The sequence below is a fragment of the Salvelinus fontinalis genome, chromosome 37, assembly GCF_029448725.1.
Source record: "Salvelinus fontinalis isolate EN_2023a chromosome 37, ASM2944872v1, whole genome shotgun sequence".
Lineage (NCBI taxonomy): Eukaryota > Metazoa > Chordata > Actinopteri > Salmoniformes > Salmonidae > Salvelinus > Salvelinus fontinalis.
The window spans coordinates 29117262-29139306 of NC_074701.1; the positions used below are offsets into that span (position 1 = coordinate 29117262).

General features: G+C 45.2%; 1 protein-coding gene across 2 annotated transcripts in view; it reads right to left on the reverse strand.

The window, feature by feature from the left end:
* Positions 1 to 1264: 1264 nt before the first annotated feature.
* slc8a1b (solute carrier family 8 member 1b) overlaps positions 1265 to 22045 on the reverse strand; it is a 258275-nt gene continuing 237494 nt past the window's right edge. For both annotated transcript variants that reach the window (XM_055902751.1, XM_055902750.1), the window contains exon 7: positions 1265 to 7367. In XM_055902751.1, coding sequence (XP_055758726.1) covers positions 6991 to 7367 — 377 coding nt within the window. In that variant the 3' untranslated portion in view covers positions 1265 to 6990. The remainder of the gene's footprint in view (positions 7368 to 22045) is intronic.

A 22045-nucleotide genomic window follows, 5' to 3' on the forward strand; every position in this document is an offset into this window, starting at 1 on the left:
CTTAAGTGCTAGACCTCAGCTGAATCTGGTAATGAATGGTGCGGCTGTTGAACAAGTTGAGGAGACTAAATTACTTGGCGTTACCTTAGATTGTAAACCGTCATGGTCAAAACATATAGATTCAATGGTTGTAAAGATGTGGGGAGGTCTAGCCGCAATAAAGAGATGTCTTTTTTTTTGACACCACACTCCAAAAAGCAAGTTCTGCAGGCTCTAATTTTGTCTAATCTTGATAATTGTCCAGTCGTGTGGTCCAGTGCTGCAAGGAAATACCTAGTTAAGCTGCAGCTGCCCCAGAACAGAGTGGCACGTTTTGCTCTTCATTGTAATCAGAGGGCTAATATTAATACTATGCATACTAGTCTCTCTTGGCTAACATGTGAGGAGAGACTGACTGCATCACTTCTTCATTTTAAAAGAAACAATGTGTTGAAAATCCCAAGTTGTTTGCATAGTCAACTTACACACAGCTCTGACACACACACTTATCCCACCAGACATGCCACCAGGGGTCTTTTCACAGCAAACCTTGTTCAAAAAAACAGATAAAGCAACACCTCGTGGCACAATGCCTCTCCCCTATTTGACCTAGATAGTTTGTGTGTATGCATTGATATGTAGGCTACGTGTGACTTTATTTTTTTTAATGTAGTTCTGTCCTTGAGCTGTTCTTTTTTAATGATGTTCTGTATTATGTCATTCTGTATTATGCTTCATGTTTTGTGTGGACCCCAGGAAGAGTAGCTGCTGCTTTTGCAACAGCTAATGGGGATCCTAATAAAATACCAAATACACACACACACACTTTTGAACATTGCACAACCTGCAACGTGACACTTCATTTCAGGTGCTTTTGTGTTTTAATGCAAGAGTGAAGAATGTCATGGATGAGTCGTACATGTTGTTATTCCATTAGCTACAATTATGCAGAATTAATGCGACTCCTTTTTCTAATGCATTTCAACAGAATGAAGTGCACAAAAAAATTGGTAAAGTAGGGAACCAAGCTCGGGCGAGGGCAACAAGTCCAAATCTATACAACATTCAAACCTCCGTCAACATCAACGAATAGGATACTGCTTATTATATACAGACATGTTATCATTCATGCACAGTTCGAGGCAGAGTGTGACGCCCAATTTCACACTCTGGTTGCTTAACAGTTGAGTGGCTCTTTCCCAGACTTCCCAGTAGTAAACCCTCTCAACCTTTTAAAAAACACTCCGCTCCACATGCAGACCCACAAAACAAGTCCAGGCGGTGGTCTTTGAAACAGGGTATCCCAAACTTTATTTTCTGTGTCAGAAGTGTACCATGTAGAGTAATCACAGTTAGTGTACTTCTTCCTATTAGTTGGTGTGCAACATAAAGAAAAAAAACACAGACATGAACAAAAATAAGACAAAATCATGATATTCTATCAATTATAATCAATATGACAAAACAAACAGCAAACTTAACCCTGTAAGAGAGACAGCAAGAACATGACAGATCGACAGGGTGAGCTTGAGAGAAAGTTAAGGAGGGAGAGGCAGGGAATGCAAGGAGGGAAAATGAGAGAGAACGTGAGAGATATTAGAACCCTGAAAACTACAGGTCCATCTGGGCGGCGGGTGGGTGGTGCTATTCAGATGACACACATCAAGTACAGACAGATAGACAGACAGACACTCAACAGGGACAGAGACAGATAGGCATGTACAGTACCAGCCAGCCAGCGAGACAGAGAGGCAGGCACATACCAGGTAGATAAGACAGACAGACAGACAGACAGACAGACAGACAGACAGACATTTTGAGACAAAGAATGAAACCATCCCGAAGAAATTACACTTCTCAGGTATCAAAGACAAAACACTGCTCAGCATAGCAGGAACAGAGAGAGAGAGCAAAACTAGCACTTAAGCAAACTACTTCTCCAAAAAGGCAATATTTGTCATTCTTGAGTTTAGTGAGGGTTTTAAAATAAATATGTAGAATTCTCTAAGATATGTGGAGGTATCAGACCTCTCTCTGTTAACACTATACAGTATATACATATGATCTCTTCATGACAAAATAGCTTTTGGTGTACATAGTTCTCTTACACTGTCAAATAACACAACCAGCCATGTCATTATAAGCAAGCAGTGTCTTTTGTACAAATTCCCATGCAACTCCCTTAAGATACAGAACTCTTTAAGTTCTCACCCTCCTTCAACAATAGCAGATATTGCCTTTTTTTAACTGAATGTGCAATATTTAACTTCAAATAAAACATTCTAGTACATGGGTGCGTGGGGGGGGGGGGACCCGGTCAGCTCGCAACCCATGTGACATGGAGATGCAGGGAACCGAGCTCGGGTGAGAGACCCGAAGCCCTATCACGTCCAAGTCCCCACTGGGATATAGCGGATGGATGTGAGACCCGTTTAACCAACTGCCCCCCCAATCCCCTTCCACACGGCGGTGAAGCCACGCGTACTGGAGACAGATGGGGCAGCCAGTCGGGAACAGCCCAGGCAATTGGTAAAGTTGGGAACCAAGCTCGGGTGAGGGTGGGGACACAACAAGTCCAAATCTATACAACATTCAAACCTCCATCAACATCAACGAATGGGATACTGCTTATTATATACAGACATGTTATCATTCATGCACAGTGTGAACAAGTAGCACATTAACATTCCAAAATATGGACATGGGGGGGAGTAAGAGGGTACAGAGAGATGCTGCGCTGCAGAGTCCCGGTGTAGTCACCATAGCGACACATGCTGGGCAGGAGAAGACCTCGTGCTTCACTGCACCAGTACACAATGTATGGCTATACTTCACATGTTATTTCTTCTTTCTCTTTCTCCTCTTTTCATTGTAGTTGGTTAACTTGATATTAGGGTTTGAGGTATTTTTAACTATTCAATTGTCATAGTAATGTTTTCAGGTCAGTGAAAGATCACATAATCCCGAAACAGCAGGGTCACCATCAGCATATAAGCACTGTCATCCTTTTCATTACAAACTCGGGAACCAGTGCAATGTTTTTCCTTCACATTGAAACATCGCACCCCACTCCATACAAAAAAACATATAGAGCTACTCCAGAGCTTGATGCCACCACCTTCATAATTAACCAACAGCTACTGTAATAGAAACTCCACACCCCCACCATGAACCTTAAAAACTCTTACCACCGGTGGTCATTCGTGAACAAGTTCACTTTAGACCAGGTAAGCAAGGAGACAAGCAAGCATTAACCCATCCTCATGAAATGTGAACGTTTTTATACACATTTGTCATTCGAAATATTCTGTTTTGGTTAAACAACAGCAAGACTTTTAGTACCGCGGAGGGATCTTTTTGGTGTTGTTAAGAAATGTCAGTGTGTTAGAAAACCCACTACTATTCTGGCTAAGCTGTTACTGGAGTTTCCATTAGACATAGTTCCCTTTGGCAAAAGAGGAGTAAACTGCACTTGACTTCCATATTCAGTGCCTTCGGAAAGTATTCAGACCCCTTGACCTTTTCCACATTTTGTTATGTTACAGCCTTATTCTAAAATGGATTAAAGAAAAAAATCCTCATCAATCTACACACAATACCCTATAAGGACAAAGCAAAAACAGGTTTTTGGAATTTTTTGCAACTTTATTGAAATTGAAAAAAAAATACCTTATTTACATAAGTATTCAGACACTTTGCTATGAGACTTGAAATTGAAATCAGGTACATCCTGTTTCCATTGATCATCCTTGATGTTTCTACAACTTGATTGGAGTCCACTTGTGGTAAATTCAATTGATTGGACATGATTTGGAAAGGTCTATATTCTCCCAGAGTTGACAGGGTATCCATCATTCTTAAATAGAAGAAGTTTGTTCTCTTCCTAGAGCTGGTCGCCCGGCCAAACTGAGCAGTCGGGGGCGAGGGGCCTGGGTCAGGGAGGTGACCAAAAACCCAATGGTCACTCTGACAGAGCTCCAGAGATCTTCTGTGGAGATGGGAGAACCTTCCAGAAGGACAACCATCTCTGCAGCACTCCACCAATCAGGACTTTATGGTAGATTGGCCAGACGGAAGCCACTCCTCAGTAAAAGGCACATGACAGCCCACTTGGAGTTTGCCAAAAGGCACCTAAAGGACTCTCAAACCATGAGAAACAAGATTCTCTGGTCTGATGAAACCAAGATTGAACTCTTTGGCCTGAATGCCAAGCGAAACGTCTGGGGAAAACCTGGCACCATCCCTACGGTGAAGCATGGTGGGACTGGGAGACTAGTAAGGATCGAGGGAAAGATGAATGGAGCAAATTACAGAGATATCCTTGATGAAAATCTGCTCAAGAACTCAGACTGGGTCTGCATACTTATGTAAATGTGATATTTCATATATTTTTTTTTATTGCATTTGCAAAAATGTAAAAAAATATATATTTTTCTTTGTCAATATGGGGTATTGTGTGTAGATTGATGAGGAAAAAACCTATTTAATCCATTTTAGAATACGGCTGTAACGTACCAAAACGTGGAAAAAGTCAAGGGGTCTAAAAACTTTCTGAATGCACTGTAAATACTTTAATCTAGAACCTTCTTGGGGCTGCAAATTCTGTGGTGAGAAATGACAAGAAAATACAAAATCTTGCTATGTTTATAATTTTCTAAATCAAACTACAACTCTATGATTACTTCTACTTCATTATCACGTTACACATCAAGTATAAATCCAACTCAGTAGGAAACTCAGGGTATTCATCACACCTTTAACATAAAACATTGATTGAAGGTGTAAATAATGTGAACTGCCTTCATCTTCCACATATGGATTGATCTGTTTGCCTAAACTGGACGTGTAGTCTTGAATGTAAACCCTTATATCTCGAGACTGACAGTAAGGTGGATTTAAATGATTGCATCATTTCGACAAAAGCTTTTTACCTCTGAAAAGAGAAAATACCCAGCCAATGTATTTCTCACCAGCTTCACTTTGAACTTCTGTAAAATGTCTCTATAGGGCTACTACATCATAGAAACAGTTTAATCTACACTTCTGTCCACCATTACAATTGATATATTTATGTTTAAGATATTGTTTGATGGAATATAAATGAAGATGTGCAGCTCAGTGGAGAGAGAAGAACATGTGGGTTAAGTGTTGAGGGCAGGTTTAGGATAGGGGCGGGTTTAGGATAGGGGTGGGTTAAGGATAGGGGTGGGTTTAGGATAGGGGCGAGTTTAGGATAGGGGCGGGTTTAGGATAGGGGTGGGTTTAGGATAGGGGTGGGTTTAGGATAGGGGCGGGTTTAGGATAGGGGTGGATTTAGGATAGGGGCGGGTTTAGGATAGGGGTGGGTTTAGGATAGGGGTGGGTTTAGGATAGGGGCGGGTTTAGGATAGGGGTGGGTTTAGGATAGGGGCGGGTTTATGATAGAGGCGGGTTTAGGATAAGGCGGAGGGGTAAAGGGTTAAAGTTTCTGGTTAGGGTTAGTGGTTTTAGAACTGGCTGTAGAGTCCACAGAAGATTGGGACTGATAGAAAGACCAGTCAGGGAGGAACTTAGACACCACATATGGAGAGGAAGAGCCAATGGGAGAAGCTGCTGAAAGGCGTGTAGCCAATGGACAGAGCTTATACAGTATGGCTTCTCTGCATTCTATTGCAATTTGAATCAAGTATGGCGGTGATGACAATCCCATTGACTAAACTGGAAAAGCCATCTTGGGCTAGTTTTGAAAATGATCATTTAAGTTGACAACGAGTTATCTGAAAGTTAAAATGGTAACGCTGGCCATTCAAAAACGATACGGCCTTAAAGGTAAAATGATACTAAACTCCATGATTTTCATCTTTTACATAACTACATCTGCGGCAAGATAAATAACAGAGGAACCCTAATCAGATTTTCTACTGGGGATCAAACCGAGGATCAGAAGGTGGTGGGCAGCTCTTGCAGCCAGGCCTTAACTGAGATTAATTAAGACTCGCACACAGAGGAGAGACCTTCTTTAAAAGTAGCTGTTACTCCCAACCACTACGTTTGTTAACAGCTGAATCATTTTTTGGGGGGGGATGTTCATGCATATACATATCAATAATGATGGTCAGGGGAATTAAAGGATTTCACTCATATGTTTTCTAGTGTTTAGTTTGAAACGAGCGCCAGGCGTGGACGATGCTGTTTCTTCACGGTTGCTGAGTAGTAAGAGATATACTAAACAGCTCCCCCTTCAGGATGCACACACCCATGCACCCACAAACACCCACACACCCACAAACACACACCCACACACACCCACAAACACCCACAAACGCGCACCCACAAACACACACACCCACGCACCCACAAACACACACACCCACAAATACACACACCCACGCACACGCACCCACAGACACAAACACACACACACGCACCCACAAACACACACACCCACAGACACACACACCCACAAACACACACGCACCCACAAACACACACACCCACAAACACACACGCACCCACAAACACACACACACACCCACAAACACACACACCCACAAACACACACGCACTCACAAACACACACGCGCTCCCGCAAACACACACACACACACCCACAAACGCACACGCTCCCACGAACACACACACACACACACACACACACACACACACACACACACACACACACACACACACACACACACACACACACACACACACACACACACACACACACACACACACACACACACACACACACACACACACACACACACACACACACAGTCTGCCATTCTACAGACTTCATAGGGGTGTCTGTCCTAGCCTTGACAGGCCTCTCCTCGCCTGAACAACCAGTTTCATCCATTAAGCACTAGACCATGGGGACAGAGGGGGGCAGATCTTTCACTTCTTAAAAGGGGGATAGGAGGAAAGGGGGAGTTATTAATGACAAGAGGAACATGTTTTTCACCACTGCTGTTGCCTCCTTCTTGTCTCTGGTTAGCTCTTCTTGGGCCTTCTTAAGTCTGATGCTGTTTAGAAGGCCTTGAAGTGGCAGTAGGCCTCCAGCGAGGAGAACAGAATGTACAGCAGCCACAGGCTGACAAACAGCATGGTGGTCAGTATCTTGGGAGTCCGCGGACCCCCCAGCTCGCCGCCGATCGAAGGTCGCCTCCGGTACATCAGCACCCCCACGCAGATGAAGGCGAAGATGGTGAAGAGAGTGACGGAGAAGGCCAGGCTCCCCGGGTCTACCTTGAAGTCGTTGCCCTTGGAGTTGTGGTAGATGGCAGCCATGGACCAGGCCACGCCGATGCCCAGGAACACATTGACCGCGTTGCTGCCCGTCACGTTGCCGATGGATGCGTCAGCATACTGGTCCTGGATGGCTGCCACCTTACTGGCAAAGGTGTCTGGGGGAATGGGGAGAAGGGGATAAGGGGAGGAGGATGAAGGATAGAGTTGTGTTGTATGTTGTGTGTGATTCAATAGGGATTGGGAAAATGTTATTGGATGGGAGGAATGAATGTTGATGAGGTATGGGGAAGGGGATGTGGGTGAAGGGTGACAGACAAAACAGAAAAGCTAAATGTTAATTCACAGACTAGAGAACCCTGAACAGCATTGTTTCATGAAACATTGTTTAATGAATTCTCTGGAGAATATAATCAGGGAGCAAAGTTGGCACCATTGCTGTAACAGGACCTCCATCTCAGCAGAACTTTTCTGTCTGTGTCTTTCTCCCAGACCCAGTTCAACACCTGAGGCAAGCACAATCCTATTTATAAATGGCCATCTCTGTGACTGGATTGAACTAGTTTGCTCTAGGAATAACAGCAACCCAGCAGGAAGAGACCATCCAATCTCTGGAGTGGAGATGTGTATGCTAAGTTGTTACCTTGCCAGGAGCAAATGCTTCCATAGAGTCAGGGCAACTAGCCTAATTTTGAAGATGTCTTTCATTGGCAAGTGACAAAGCACTCTGTTTAATTCCCCTTTCTGTCCCTCACACCTCCCTCACTTCCTTTGTGCACCCCCCTCCCCCCCTCTCCTTTCCCTGGCAACTTCAACAGAGAAAGGACTTGGTCTTTCAGTTCTGGCCAAATGGGCAGGGGAAAAGAGGGTGAAAATAAGAGAAGTGGGGGAAGGAGATGGAGAGGGAGGTAAGGGGAGGAGAGAAGAGAAGAGGCAGCATATAGATGACAGAGGGGAGAAGACATCGAGAGAGAGAGAGAGAGAGAGAGAGAGAGAGAGAGAGAGAGAGAGAGAGAGAAAGAAAGAGAGAGAGAAAGAGAGAAAGAGAGACGGAGAGAGAGAGAGGGAGAGCGAAAGAGAGGGAGAGCAAGAGAGAGAGACAGAGAGAGCAAGAGAGAGAGCAAGAGAGAGAAAGAGAGAGAGAGAGCAAGAGAGAACGAGAGAGAGAGAGAGAGAGAGAGAGCGAGAGAGAGAGAGAGAGAGAGAGAGAGAGAGGAGAGAGAGAGAGAGAGAGAGAGAGAGAGAGAGAGAGAGAGAGAGAAAGAGAGAGAGAGAGAGAGTAAGAGAGAAAGAGAGAGAGAGAGAGAGAGAGAGAGAGAGAGAGAGAGAGAGAGAGAAGAAAGAGAGAGAGAGAGAGGTAGAGAGAAAGAGAGAGAAGAGAGAGAGCGAGAAAGAGAGAGAGAGGAGAGAGAGAGAAAGAGAGAAAGAGAGAGAGTAAGAGAGAAAGAGAGAGAGAGAGAGAGAGAGAGAGAGAGAGAGAGAGAGAGAGAGAGAGAGAGAGAGAGAGAGAGAGAGAGAGAGAGAGAGAGAGAGAAGAGTAGAAGATTGGATTACTAGGTTGAAACATACTGTTCCTCAGGGTGACTCCATTCACTAAACTGGCACCAGGCTCTGCCAGCTGGACATGATAACCTGGTCATTGGCACCGGGTGGAACTATTCAATGGGAATCTAGCTCTGGTGACTTCAACATGGCACAGGACAAGCACTGACATGGGCATACAAGTGTGGACGTTACTGGACCACAATAGTGAATACATTGGACCCAGTAGCTGTGGCTGATCAGAACAATGACCTATATTATCCATTCCTTCACAAAAAAGCTTAGCCTGAAGAAACACACACACCACACACCACACACCACACACACACACACACACACACACACACACACACACACACACACACACACACACACACACACACACACACACACACACACTTGTTTGAGAGCTGTAAGGCATAACTAAGGAAGATGTATTACTTAAAAATAATCCATCTCTGGTCCAGTGACTCTGGAGAGTATTCTCAAGGACTCACCCCTTGATCCCCAGCCTGCCAACTGGCCACTCCGGCCTTGTACTGAGCTGCAAAACCACTGGACCAAGACCAGGAAGAAATATAATTGAAAACATAAAGTGTATAAGTTAAACTACAGGTAACTGCCAAGATAAACGAAGCTCCAACACAAAGTGTCTAAATAGGGTGTTGGGCCACCATGAGCCAGAACAGCTTCAATGCACCTTGATATAGATTCTACAAGTCTCTGGAACTCTATTAGAGGGTTGAGACCCTTCTTCCACAAGAGATTCCATCAATTGGTGTTTTGTTGCTGGTGGTGGAAATGCTGTCTCAGGGGTGACTGGGACAGCCATGGCATATGGTTTACACAGCTTTCATGCTCATCAAACCATTCAGTGACCACTTGTGCCCTGTGGATGGGGACATTGTCATCCTATGGTGGCATAGCCTTGGTAGCCAAAGTAATGGCTTGCCCAGCATTTTTATACATGACCCTAAGCATGATGGGATGTTAATTGCTTAATCAACTCAATAACCACACCTGTGAGGAAGCACCTGCTTTCAATATATTTTGTAGCCGTCATTTACTCATGTGTTTCCTTTATCTTTCTGTCTCTCTGACTCTCTCAACCAATGTAATGGTTAAATAAGAGCAATCATTTCTTCAGGCTTTGTACGGCAGGCTGGACAAAAGGCTCTCTCTCTCTCTGATAACACAGGGTGGTTGGATCCACTGAGCAGAATGCAGAAGGAGGACAAAAGCAGAATGGACAGAGAGACAGGGGAGAGAGCTGTGGAGTGGCTAAATGCTGATGTAGAACAGACAGGGGCTGCCTCATCTCCACTGATCATCTCTGCTTCACAGAGAAGGAAGGGACGGAGGGGTAGAGGGAAGGAGGGATGGAGGGAAGGGAGGAAACCGAGGGGGTGTGTGGTGTGGTGTCTCACAGTTCTCCACAAGACAAAACAGAGCATCTATAAGAGAAACATGCACGCAAACACACACATGCACACACGCACACACGCACACACGCACACACACACTTCAGTCCTTTTGGTGGCTGTGATTGTGTAAGGATAGAGAACAATGTGTGTGGGTAGATATGTCTCTTTGTGACCGTGGGTGTGTGTGGGTCTGTGTAATCAGCACAGTGTGTGTGTGCGATTGGCAGATATCCAACCTGTTGTCCTTCTCATTGATCCCCCCCCCCCCCCCACCCCCCCCCCTGTGTGAGAGCATATTCAATCTCCTCTAGCCTATCAAGAGCCTGCAGTCAAACCTGGGTCCTCTCTACCTCCAAGAAACTAGTTTTTCTCAAGCAGACAGCAGAAAAAGGCAAAAGCTCATCTGTAAGACAGCTTGACTGCTAATCCCTTCCTGGCTGTGACATCACACAGTCACAGTGGAGACTGTTGTCTTTGACAAGCCCTACAATCACCAGCCATTTAACTGCCACACATCTGCTGCTCTCTCCGGCCCTATTAATATGCAGAAACAGCCTCTCTTTGCCGCAGCTGCCGCTAATGGCTATATTGGTTACTACAGCGATTAGGCCTTCACCCCCTTGTGCGTCTCTGCTGTCCCTTCCTGACAAGGCCAGGAGGAAGCGATGCTGATGATGTCACATCCTGTGTGCTGGGAGTAGTCTCACACAAATCGATGCTCCCACAATATCCATTTGTTGTCAGGAACATAGAATTAGTAATTGAATAGGATCTTTGGTCTGGAAGTACAGTAGAGAGCTTCTCCTGCTCTCTTTCTCTAGATGTGTTAGGACTGACTGTGACTGTGCACCCCATAAACTATCCAAGCTTCCATGATAAATGTCACGTTCACGCCTACAGATGGACATCTTAGAGGGATCAACCATTATATCAACCATTAGCTGTTTGCCTAGTAAGGTCTTATAGAGGAGCAGTCCATAGCAGTAGAAATAATGACAGTAGGTCTGTGGTACTAACAGGACATGTTTAAAAGTCCTTCTACAGATTTCAGATCTTAATTTGATCACCCTGTTGCAATGCAGGAAATGTACAGCTTGTCGTGTATTTGAGGTTTAAAAAGGTTTCTGAAGCTTGTAATTTCCACTTTAAAATGTCAGACTTGATTTGCCCTTACGAAAAATGTAGCAACCCTTACAAAAATGCCCATTAATTATAATCCACGTAATAATTCACATTTCCTGTAGCTGCAGGATTATTTTCCTGCTGTAGCAAACCGGCTCAAATGAAAATCCTACATCTGTACCTGCGCTGAGAAAAAGCAGGGAGAGACTTTCATTAAATACCCTGTCGTTCCCCATAACACCTACAAAGTGTATCAACCTAGCACAGGAAGAGCTCCAACCCGACAGACTCCACTTTGTGAAGTAGTAAACATCAACACAGAGGTGGAGGTGCTAATTGGCCAACAGCTGGACCTATATTTATACCTGATGTTTTCTGAGGAAAGTCTTGACAGAAGAGGCTCATTCTGTTAACATGTTTAGATGTGTTTGTTTGTGTGTGTATGTGTGTTTTTGTATGCGTATATGTGTGTGAGTCTGGGAGGGCAGTGGGAAAGCAGTCTGCCAGCAGCATGCCTGGTAAGTGTTGTTCACCACTCTCCCTACAGTGTTATTTATCACACTTACACTAGCAAAGCCACATGGAGGATAGAAAACACCCTTGAGACTAATGTACTTTGTTGTGTTCTGTATACAAGGCTCACTTTTGTATTGCTTGACTAGATGCAGAGATTTACATATTCCACTCAGTGTGCTCTCTACTATCCTCAAAATATTCACGCACGCACGCACGCACGCACGCACGCACGCACGCACGCACGCACGCACGCACGCACGCACGCACGCACGCACGCACGCACGCACGCACGCACACACACACACACACACACACACACACACACACACACACACACACACACACACACACACACACACACAGGGGTGCTTTTCAACTGAGCATTGGGCTATACTACCTTAGCTTGGGCTGCTGATGGTCTTCTCCGGCTGACCATGACACACGAGGCTATTTGAGCCGTGTGGCTGAGGTGTGCCGTTATATTGACTATAATTACAGTGGGGCGGGAGGTGTGCCGTTATATTGACTATAATTACAGTGGGGCGGGAGGTGTGCCGTTATATTGACTATAATTACAGTGGGGCGGGAGGTGTGCCGTTATATTGACTATAATTACAGTGGGGCGGGAGGTGTGCCGTTATATTGACTATAATTACAGTGGGGCGGGAGGTGTGTTGTTATATTGACTATAATTACAGTGGGGCGGGAGGTGTGTTGTTATATTGACTATAATTACAGTGGGGCAGGAGGTGTGTTGTTATCTTGACTATAATTACAGTGGGGCAGTAGGTGTGTTGTTATATTGACTATAATTACAGTGGGGCAGGAGGTGTGTTGTTATATTGACTATAATTACAGTGGGGCGGGAGGTGTGCCGTTATATTGACTATAATTACAGTGGGGCGGGAGGTGTGCCGTTATATTGACTATAATTACAGTGGGGCGGGAGGTGTGCCGTTATATTGACTATAATTACAGTGGGGCGGGAGGTGTGTTGTTATATTGACTATAATTACAGTGGGGCGGGAGGTGTGTTGTTATATTGACTATAATTACAGTGGGGCAGGAGGTGTGTTGTTATCTTGACTATAATTACAGTGGGGCGGTAGGTGTGTTGTTATATTGACTATAATTACAGTGGGGCAGGAGGTGTGTTGTTATATTGACTATAATTACAGCGGGGCGGTAGGTGTGTTGTTATATTGACTATAATTACAGTGGGGCGGTAGGTGTGTTGTTATATTGACTATAATTACAGTGGGGCGGGAGGTGTGTTGTTATATTGACTATAATTAGTGTGGGGCGGTAGGTGTGTTGTTATATTGACTATAATTACAGTGGGGCGGTAGGTGTGTTGTTATATTGACTATAATTACAGTGGGGCGGTAGGTGTGTTGTTATATTGACTATAATTAGTGTGGGGCGGGAGGTGTGTTGCTATATTGACTATAATTACAGTGGGGCGGGAGATGTGTTGTTATATTGACTATAATTACAGTGGGACGGGAGGTGTGTTGTTATATTGACTATAATTACAGTGGGGCGGGAGGTGTGTTGTTATATTGACTATAATTACAGTGGGGCGGGAGGTGTGTTGTTATATTGACTATAATTAGTGTGGGGCGGTAGGTGTGTTGTTATATTGACTATAATTACAGTGGGGCGGTAGGTGTGTTGTTATATTGACTATAATTACAGTGGGACGGGAGGTGTGTTGTTATATTGACTATAATTACAGTGGGGCGGTAGGTGTGTTGTTATATTGACTATAATTAGTGTGAGGCGGGAGGTGTGTTGCTATATTGACTATAATTACAGTGGGGCGGTAGGTGTGTTGTTATATTGACTATAAGTACAGTGGGACGGGAGGTGTGTTGTTATCTTGACTATAATTACAGTGGGGCGGTAGGTGTGTTGTTATATTGACTATAATAACAGTGGGGCGGGAGGTGTGTTGTTATATTGACTATAATTACAGTGGGGCGGGAGGTGTGTTGTTATATTGACTATAATTAGTGTGGGGCGGTAGGTGTGTTGTTATATTGACTATAATTACAGTGGGACGGGAGGTGTGTTGTTATATTGACTATAATTACAGTGGGGCAGGAGGTGTGTTGTTATATTGACTATAATTACAGTGGGACGGGAGGTGTGTTGTTATATTGACTATAATTACAGTGGGGCAGGAGGTGTGTTGTTATATTGACTATAATTACAGTGGGGCAGGAGGTGTGTTGTTATATTGACTATAATTACAGTGGGGCGGGAGGTGTGTTGTTATATTGACTATAATTACAGTGGGGCGGGAGGTGCGTTGTTATATTGACTATAATTACAGTGGGACGGGAGGTGTGTTGTTATATTGACTATAATTAGTGTGGGGCGGTAGGTGTGTTGTTATATTGACTATAATTACAGTGGGACGGGAGGTGTGTTGTTATATTGACTATAATTACAGTGGGGCGGTAGGTGTGTTGTTATATTGACTATAATTAGTGTGGGGCGGGAGGTGTGTTGTTATATTGACTATAATTACAGTGGGGCGGGAGGTGTGTTGTTATATTGACTATAATTACAGTGGGGCGGGAGGTGCGTTGTTATATTGACTATAATTACAGTGGGGCAGGAGGTGTGTTGTTATATTGACTATAATTACAGTGGGGCGGGAGGTGTGTTGCTATATTGACTATAATTACAGTGGGACGGGAGGTGTGTTGTTATATTGACTATAATTAGTGTGGGGCGGGAGGTGTGTTGTTATATTGACTATAATTACAGTGGGGCGGGAGGTGTGTTGTTATATTGACTATAATTACAGTGGGGCGGGAGGTGTGTTGTTATATTGACTATAATTACAGTGGGGCGGGAGGTGCGTTGTTATATTGACTATTATTACAGTGGGGCGGGAAGTGTGTTGTTATATTGACTATAATTACAGTGGGGCGGGAGGTGTGTTGTTATATTGACTATAATTACAGTGGGGCGGGAGGTGTGTTGTTATATTGACTATAATTACAGCGGGGCGGGAGGTGTGTTGTTATATTGACTATAATTACAGTGGGGCGGGAGGTGTGTTGTTATATTGACTATAATTACAGTGGGGCGGGAGGTGTGTTGTTATATTGACTATAATTACAGTGGGGCGGGAGGTGTGTTGTTATATTGACTATAATTACAGCGGGGCGGGAGGTGTGTTGTTATATTGACTATAATTACAGTGGGGCGGGAGGTGTGTTGTTATATTGACTATAATTACAGCGGGGCGGGAGGTGTGTTGTTATATTGACTATAATTACAGTGGGGCGGGAGGTGTGTTGTTATATTGACTATAATTACAGCGGGGCGGGAGGTGTGTTGTTATATTGACTATAATTACAGTGGGGCGGGAGGTGTGTTGTTATATTGACTATAATTACAGTGGGGCGGGAGGTGTGTTGTTATATTGACTATAATTACAGTGGGGCGGGAGGTGTGTTGTTATATTGACTATAATTACAGCGGGGCGGGAGGTGTGTTGTTATATTGACTATAATTACAGCGGGGCGGGAGGTGTGTTGTTATATTGACTATAATTACAGTGGGGCGGGAGGTGTGTTGTTATATTGACTATAATTACAGCGGGGCGGGAGGTGTGTTGTTATATTGACTATAATTACAGTGGGGCGGGAGGTGTGTTGTTATATTGACTATAATTACAGTGGGGCGGGAGGTGTGTTGTTATATTGACTATAATTACAGTGGGGCGGGAGGTGTGTTGTTATATTGACTATAATTACAGTGGGGCGGGAGGTGTGTTGCTATATTGACTATAATTACAGTGGGGCGGGAGGTGTGTTGTTATATTGACTATAATTACAGTGGGGCAGGAGGTGTGCCGTTATATTGACTATAATTACAGTGGGGCGGGAGGTGTGTTGTTATATTGACTATAATTACAGTGGGGCAGGAGGTGTGTTGTTATATTGACTATAATTACAGTGGGGCAGGAGGTGTGTTGTTATATTGACTATAATTACAGTGGGGCGGGAAGTGTGTTGTTATATTGACTATAATTACAGTGGGGCGGGAGGTGTGTTGTTATATTGACTATAATTAGTGTGGGGCGGGAGGTGCGTTGTTATATTGACTATAATTACAGTGGGGCGGGAGGTGTGTTGTTATATTGACTATAATTACAGTGGGGTGGGAAGTGTGTTGTTATATTGACTATAATTAGTGTGGGGCGGGAAGTGTGTTGTTATATTGACTATAATTAGTGTGGGGCGGGAAGTGTGTTGTTATATTGACTATAATTAGTGTGGGGCGGGAAGTGTGTTGTTATATTGACTATAATTAGTGTGGGGCGGGAAGTGTGTTGTTATATTGACTATAATTAGTGTGGGGCGGGAAGTGTGTTGTTATATTGACTATAATTAGTGTGGGGCGGGAAGTGTGTTGTTATATTGACTATAATTAGTGTGGGGCGGGAGGTGTGTTGTTATATTGACTATAATTACAGTGGGGCGGGAGGTGTGTTGTTATATTGACTATAATTACAGCGGGGCGGGAGGTGTGTTGTTATATTGACTATAATTACAGTGGGGCGGGAGGTGTGTTGTTATATTGACTATAATTACAGTGGGGCGGGAGGTGTGTTGCTATATTGACTATAATTACAGTGGGGCGGGAGGTGTGTTGTTATATTGACTATAATTACAGTGGGGCGGGAGGTGTGTTGTTATATTGACTATAATTAGTGTGGGGCGGGAGGTGTGCCGTTATATTGACTATAATTACAGTGGGGCAGGAGGTGTGTTGTTATATTGACTATAATTAGTGTGGGGCGGGAAGTGTGTTGTTATATTGACTATAATTACAGTGGGGCGGGAGGTGTGTTGTTATATTGACTATAATTACAGTGGGGCGGGAGGTGTGTTGTTATATTGACTATAATTACAGTGGGGCGGGAGGTGTGTTGCTATATTGACTATAATTACAGTGGGGCGGGAAGTGTGTTGTTATATTGACTATAATTAGTGTGGGGCGGGAAGTGTGTTGTTATATTGACTATAATTAGTGTGGGGCGGGAGGTGTGTTGTTATATTGACTATAATTACAGTGGGGCGGGAGGTGTGTTGTTATATTGACTATAATTACAGCGGGGCGGGAGGTGTGTTGTTATATTGACTATAATTACAGTGGGGCGGGAGGTGTGTTGTTATATTGACTATAATTACAGTGGGGCGGGAGGTCTGTTGTTATATTGACTATAATTACAGTGGGGCGGGAGGTGTGTTGTTATATTGACTATAATTACAGTGGGACGGGAGGTGTGTTGTTATATTGACTATAATTACAGTGGGGCAGGAGGTGTGTTGTTATATTGACTATAATTACAGTGGGGCGGGAGGTGTGTTGCTATATTGACTATAATTACAGTGGGGCGGGAGGTGTGTTGTTATATTGACTATAATTACAGTGGGGCGGGAGGTGTGTTGCTATATTGACTATAATTACAGTGGGGCAGGAGGTGTGTTGTTATATTGACTATAATTACAGTGGGGCGGGAGGTGTGTTGCTATATTGACTATAATTACAGTGGGGCGGGAGGTGTGTTGTTATATTGACTATAATTACAGTGGGGCGGGAGGTGTGTTGCTATATTGACTATAATTACAGTGGGGCGGGAGGTGTGTTGCTATATTGACTATAATTACAGTGAGGCGGGAAGTGTGTTGTTATATTGACTATAATTAGTGTGGGGCGGGAAGTGTGTTGTTATATTGACTATAATTAGTGTGGGGCGGGAGGTGTGTTGTTATATTGACTATAATTACAGTGGGGCGGGAGGTGTGTTGTTATATTGACTATAATTACAGTGGGGCGGGAGGTGTGTTGCTATATTGACTATAATTACAGTGGGGCGGGAAGTGTGTTGTTATATTGACTATAATTAGTGTGGGGCGGGAAGTGTGTTGTTATATTGACTATAATTAGTGTGGGGCGGGAGGTGTGTTGTTATATTGACTATAATTACAGTGGGGCGGGAGGTGTGTTGTTATATTGACTATAATTACAGCGGGGCGGGAGGTGTGTTGTTATATTGACTATAATTACAGTGGGGCGGGAGGTGTGTTGTTATATTGACTATAATTACAGTGGGGCGGGAGGTGTGTTGTTATATTGACTATAATTACAGTGGGGCGGGAGGTGTGTTGTTATATTGACTATAATTACAGTGGGACGGGAGGTGTGTTGTTATATTGACTATAATTACAGTGGGGCAGGAGGTGTGTTGTTATATTGACTATAATTACAGTGGGGCGGGAGGTGTGTTGCTATATTGACTATAATTACAGTGGGGCGGGAGGTGTGTTGTTATATTGACTATAATTACAGTGGGGCGGGAGGTGTGTTGCTATATTGACTATAATTACAGTGGGGCAGGAGGTGTGTTGTTATATTGACTATAATTACAGTGGGGCGGGAGGTGTGTTGCTATATTGACTATAATTACAGTGGGGCGGGAGGTGTGTTGTTATATTGACTATAATTACAGTGGGGCGGGAGGTGTGTTGCTATATTGACTATAATTACAGTGGGGCAGGAGGTGTGTTGTTATATTGACTATAATTACAGTGGGGCGGGAGGTGTGTTGCTATATTGACTATAATTACAGTGGGGCGGGAGGTGTGTTGTTATATTGACTATAATTACAGCGGGGCGGGAGGTGTGTTGTGAGGGCTCCAGCAGGGTCCGTTTATGCAGCACAACAGCACAGCGATTTGGCGGCTAATGCTAGCTAAACCCCCTCGCTATTGTTTACACTCGTGTGTAGTGTCATGCATCGCACTCATTTCCTGAATACTAGAGGGCGGAACACAAAACACACCTGAGCCCCATGAACATTTACTCCAGGCTAATTAACATGGGTGGCGGAGCAGCACAGTGATGTGTGTGTTTGTGTGAGCATGTGGAGACAGGGTTAAAATGTGTTTAGGAGGCAACTATACATACACCTGGGTGTACACCATATAGTCATGTGTGTACTCTGAAAGTTACAGACACAATTTGTGCAAACACACAGAATGACAGAAAAAGACTATTGACCGCTTGTATTATTTCTCTACACCTTTTTGTTCCCAGTCCTTAGTGCTAGTGAAATGGGGTTAACGGTACTAGTGAGGGTTAAAGTAGTCCAGTGGGATTTACAATTTTGAAGTGTCAGAGCGGTGGACCCAGCCCTGAGCCCTGAGTAACTTACAGTGTATGGCTGGTCAGCAGGTATGTGAAGCGGCTCAGTGTCTACTACATGGACTGGGTGCTAATTAGCTAAGTACTGTAACAGGCCCAGTTGAAAGCTATCGAGCTATGTGTGTGTGTGTGTGCTCTGTACATAGTGTGAAACTCCTGGAGAAACATGCAGTCACACCCAGGCTGCTGCTACAGTCCAAACTGCAAAGAGCAGTGTGTGTGTTTGTGACTCCACATCTGAATCACTGCCCTTGTTCTGCCTCTAAAGACACTCATCTTCTGGTACCCCACCACTAACACTTCTGGTATCCCACCACTAACCCTTCTGGTACCCCACCACTAACACTTCTGGTATCCCACCAATAACCCTTCTGGTACCCCACCACTAACACTTCTGGTATCCCACCACTAACCCTTCTGGTACCCCACCACTAACACTTCTGGTATCCCACCACTAACCCTTCTGGTACCCCACCACTAACCCTTCTGGTACCCCACCACTAACCCTTCTGGTATCCCATCACTAACCCTTCTGGTACCCCACCACTAACCCTTCTGGTACCCCATCACTAACTCTTCTGGTATCCCATCACTAACCCTTCTGGTATCCCATCACTAACCCTTCTGGTACCCCACCACTAACCCTTCTGGTATCCCATCACTAACTCTTCTGGTATCCCATCACTAACCCTTCTGGTATACCACCACCAACCCTTCTGGTACCCCACCACTAACCCTTCTGGTACCCCACCCCTAACCCTTCTGGTACCCCATCACTAACCCTTCTGGTACCCCACCACTAACCCTTCTGGTACCCCACCACTAACCCTTCTGGTACCCCACCACTAACCCTTCTGGTACCCCACCCCTAACCCTTCTGGTATCCCACCACTAACCCTTCTGGTATCCCACCACTAACCCTTCTGGTATCCCACCACTAACCCTTCTGGTATCCCACCACTAACCCTTCTGGTATCCCATCACTAACCCTTCTGGTACCCCACCACTAACCCTTCTGGTACCCCACCAATAACCCTTCTGGTACCCCACCACTAACCCTTCTGGTACCCCACCAATAACCCTTCTGGTATCCCATCACTAACCCTTCTGGTATCCCACCACTAACCCTTCTGGTACCCCACCACTAACCCTTCTGGTACCCCACCACTAACCCTTCTGGTGCCCCACCACTAACCCTTCTGGTACCCCATCACTAACCCTTCTGGTATCCCATCACTAACCCTTCTGGTACCCCATCACTAACCCATCTGGTATCCCACCACTAACCCTTCTGGTACCCCACCAATAACCCTTCTGGTACCCCACCACTAACCCTTCTGGTACCCCACCCCTAACCCTTCTGGTATCCCACCACTAACCCTTCTGGTATCCCATCACTAACCCTTCTGGTATCCCACCACTAACCCTTCTGGTATACCACCACTAACCCTTCTGGTATCCCATCACTAACCCTTCTGGTACCCCACCACTAACCCTTCTGGTACCCCACCAATAACCCTTCTGGTACCCCACCACTAACCCTTCTGGTACCCCACCAATAACCCTTCTGGTATCCCATCACTAACCGTTCTGGTATCCCACCACTAACCCTTCTGGTACCCCACCACTAACCCTTCTGGTACCCCACCACTAACCCTTCTGGTACCCCACCACTAACCCTTCTGGTATCCCACCACTAACCCCTCTGGTATCCCACCACTAACCCTTCTGGTATCCCACCACTAACCCCTCTGGTATCCCACCACTAACCCTTCTGGTACCCCATCACTAACCCTTCTGGTATCCCACCACTAACCCTTCTGGTACCCTACCAATAACCCTTCTGGTATACCACCACTAACCCTTCTGGTATCCCACCACTAACCCTTCTGGTACCCCACCACTAACCCTTCTGGTACCCCACCACTAACCCTTCTGGTACCCCATCACTAACCCTTCTGGTATCCCACCACTAACCCCTCTGGTATCCCATCACTAACCCTTCTGGTATCCCATCACTAACCCTTCTGGTACCCCATCACTAACCCATCTGGTATCCCACCACTAACCCTTCTGGTACCCCACCAATAACCCTTCTGGTACCCCACCACTAACCCTTCTGGTACCCCACCCCTAACCCTTCTGGTATCCCACCACTAACCCTTCTGGTACCCCACCACTAACCCTTCTGGTACCCCACCACCAACCCTTCTGGTACCCACCACTAACCCTTCTGGTACCCCATCACTAACCCTTCTGGTATCCCACCACTAACCCCTCTGGTATCCCACCACTAACCCTTCTGGTATCCCATCACTAACCCTTCTGGTACCCCACCACTAACCCTTCTGGTACCCCACCAATAACCCTTCTGGTATACCACCACTAACCCTTCTGGTATCCCACCACTAACCCTTCTGGTACCCCACCACTAACCCTTCTGGTACTCCACCACTAACCCTTCTGGTACCCCATCACTAACCCTTCTGGTACCCCATCACTAACCCTTCTGGTATCCCACCACTAACCCTTCTGGTACCCCACCAATAACCCTTCTGGTACCCCACCACTAACCCTTCTGGTACCCCACCAATAACCCTTCTGGTATACCACCACTAACCCTTCTGGTACCCCACCACTAACCCTTCTGGTACCCCACCACTAACCCTTCTGGTACCCCACCAATAACCCTTCTGGTATACCACCACTAACCCTTCTGGTACCCCACCACTAACCCTTCTGGTACCCCACCACTAACCCTTCTGGTACCCCGCCAATAACCCTTCTGGTACCCCACCACAAACCCTTCTGGTATCCCATCACTAACCCTTCTGGTATCCCATCATTAACCCTTCTGGTACCCCACCACTAACCCTTCTGGTATCCCATCACTAACCCTTCTGGTACCCCACCACTAACTCTTCTGGTATCCCATCACTAACCCTTATGGTATCCCATCACTAACCCTTCTGGTACCCCACCACTAACCCTTCTGGTAC